The 569-nt window shown below is 61.7% G+C and overlaps 1 protein-coding gene across 1 annotated transcript in view; it reads right to left on the reverse strand.

The window, feature by feature from the left end:
• Nucleotides 1–569, reverse strand: part of SF3B2 (splicing factor 3b subunit 2) — a 27,889-nt gene that overhangs the window by 4,391 nt on the left and 22,929 nt on the right. The window contains exon 8 of the mRNA XM_014523209.2: nucleotides 84–221. Coding sequence (XP_014378695.1) covers nucleotides 84–221 — 138 coding nt within the window. The remainder of the gene's footprint in view (nucleotides 1–83; nucleotides 222–569) is intronic.

Genomic DNA, 569 nt, shown 5'->3' on the forward strand with positions numbered 1-569 from the left:
GGCTTCACTACTCCCACTTGCCATTTGGGCCCCACCCACACCCCACCCTGGCCCCACCCACTTTACCATGTGACCCCACCCACCTGCTCGTCATCGGTGCTGTCATCGTCGCTGCCCTTGCGACCCTCGTCGAAGCCCTTCTTCTTGGGGGCAGCAGCGCTCTCGGGCTTGTCGGCCTTGTCAGGCTCCTTCTCCTTGTCCTTCTTCACATCGTCTGTCAGCTGTGGGGAAGAGGGGGTGGGATCAGCAGGGGTAGGGGCACCTCGGGCAGAGGCAGTAGGGCAGCACTGGGTTCAGTCACCCCACGGCAGGGAAAATAGCCTGGACAGAGCAAGGAGAAAACCCAAGTGTCTGGGCTCCCAGCCTCCCCTGCTGTAACCCCCGACCCCACTCCCTTCCAAGAGCTGGAGAGAACTAAGGGCTCCCATCACCACCCCTGCTCACCCACCAGACCCAACTGCCTTCCTAAAATGAGGCAAGAACCTGGAAGGGGCATCTCCCCTTGCCCTAAACCTCCAAACCGCTCTCCCCACCCAGAGAAGCCAGGCATCCAGGACCCCTGCTCTAGC

Source organism: Alligator sinensis, unplaced genomic scaffold (genome assembly GCF_000455745.1).
Source record: "Alligator sinensis unplaced genomic scaffold, ASM45574v1 scaffold1329_1, whole genome shotgun sequence".
Taxonomy (NCBI): Eukaryota; Metazoa; Chordata; order Crocodylia; family Alligatoridae; genus Alligator; species Alligator sinensis.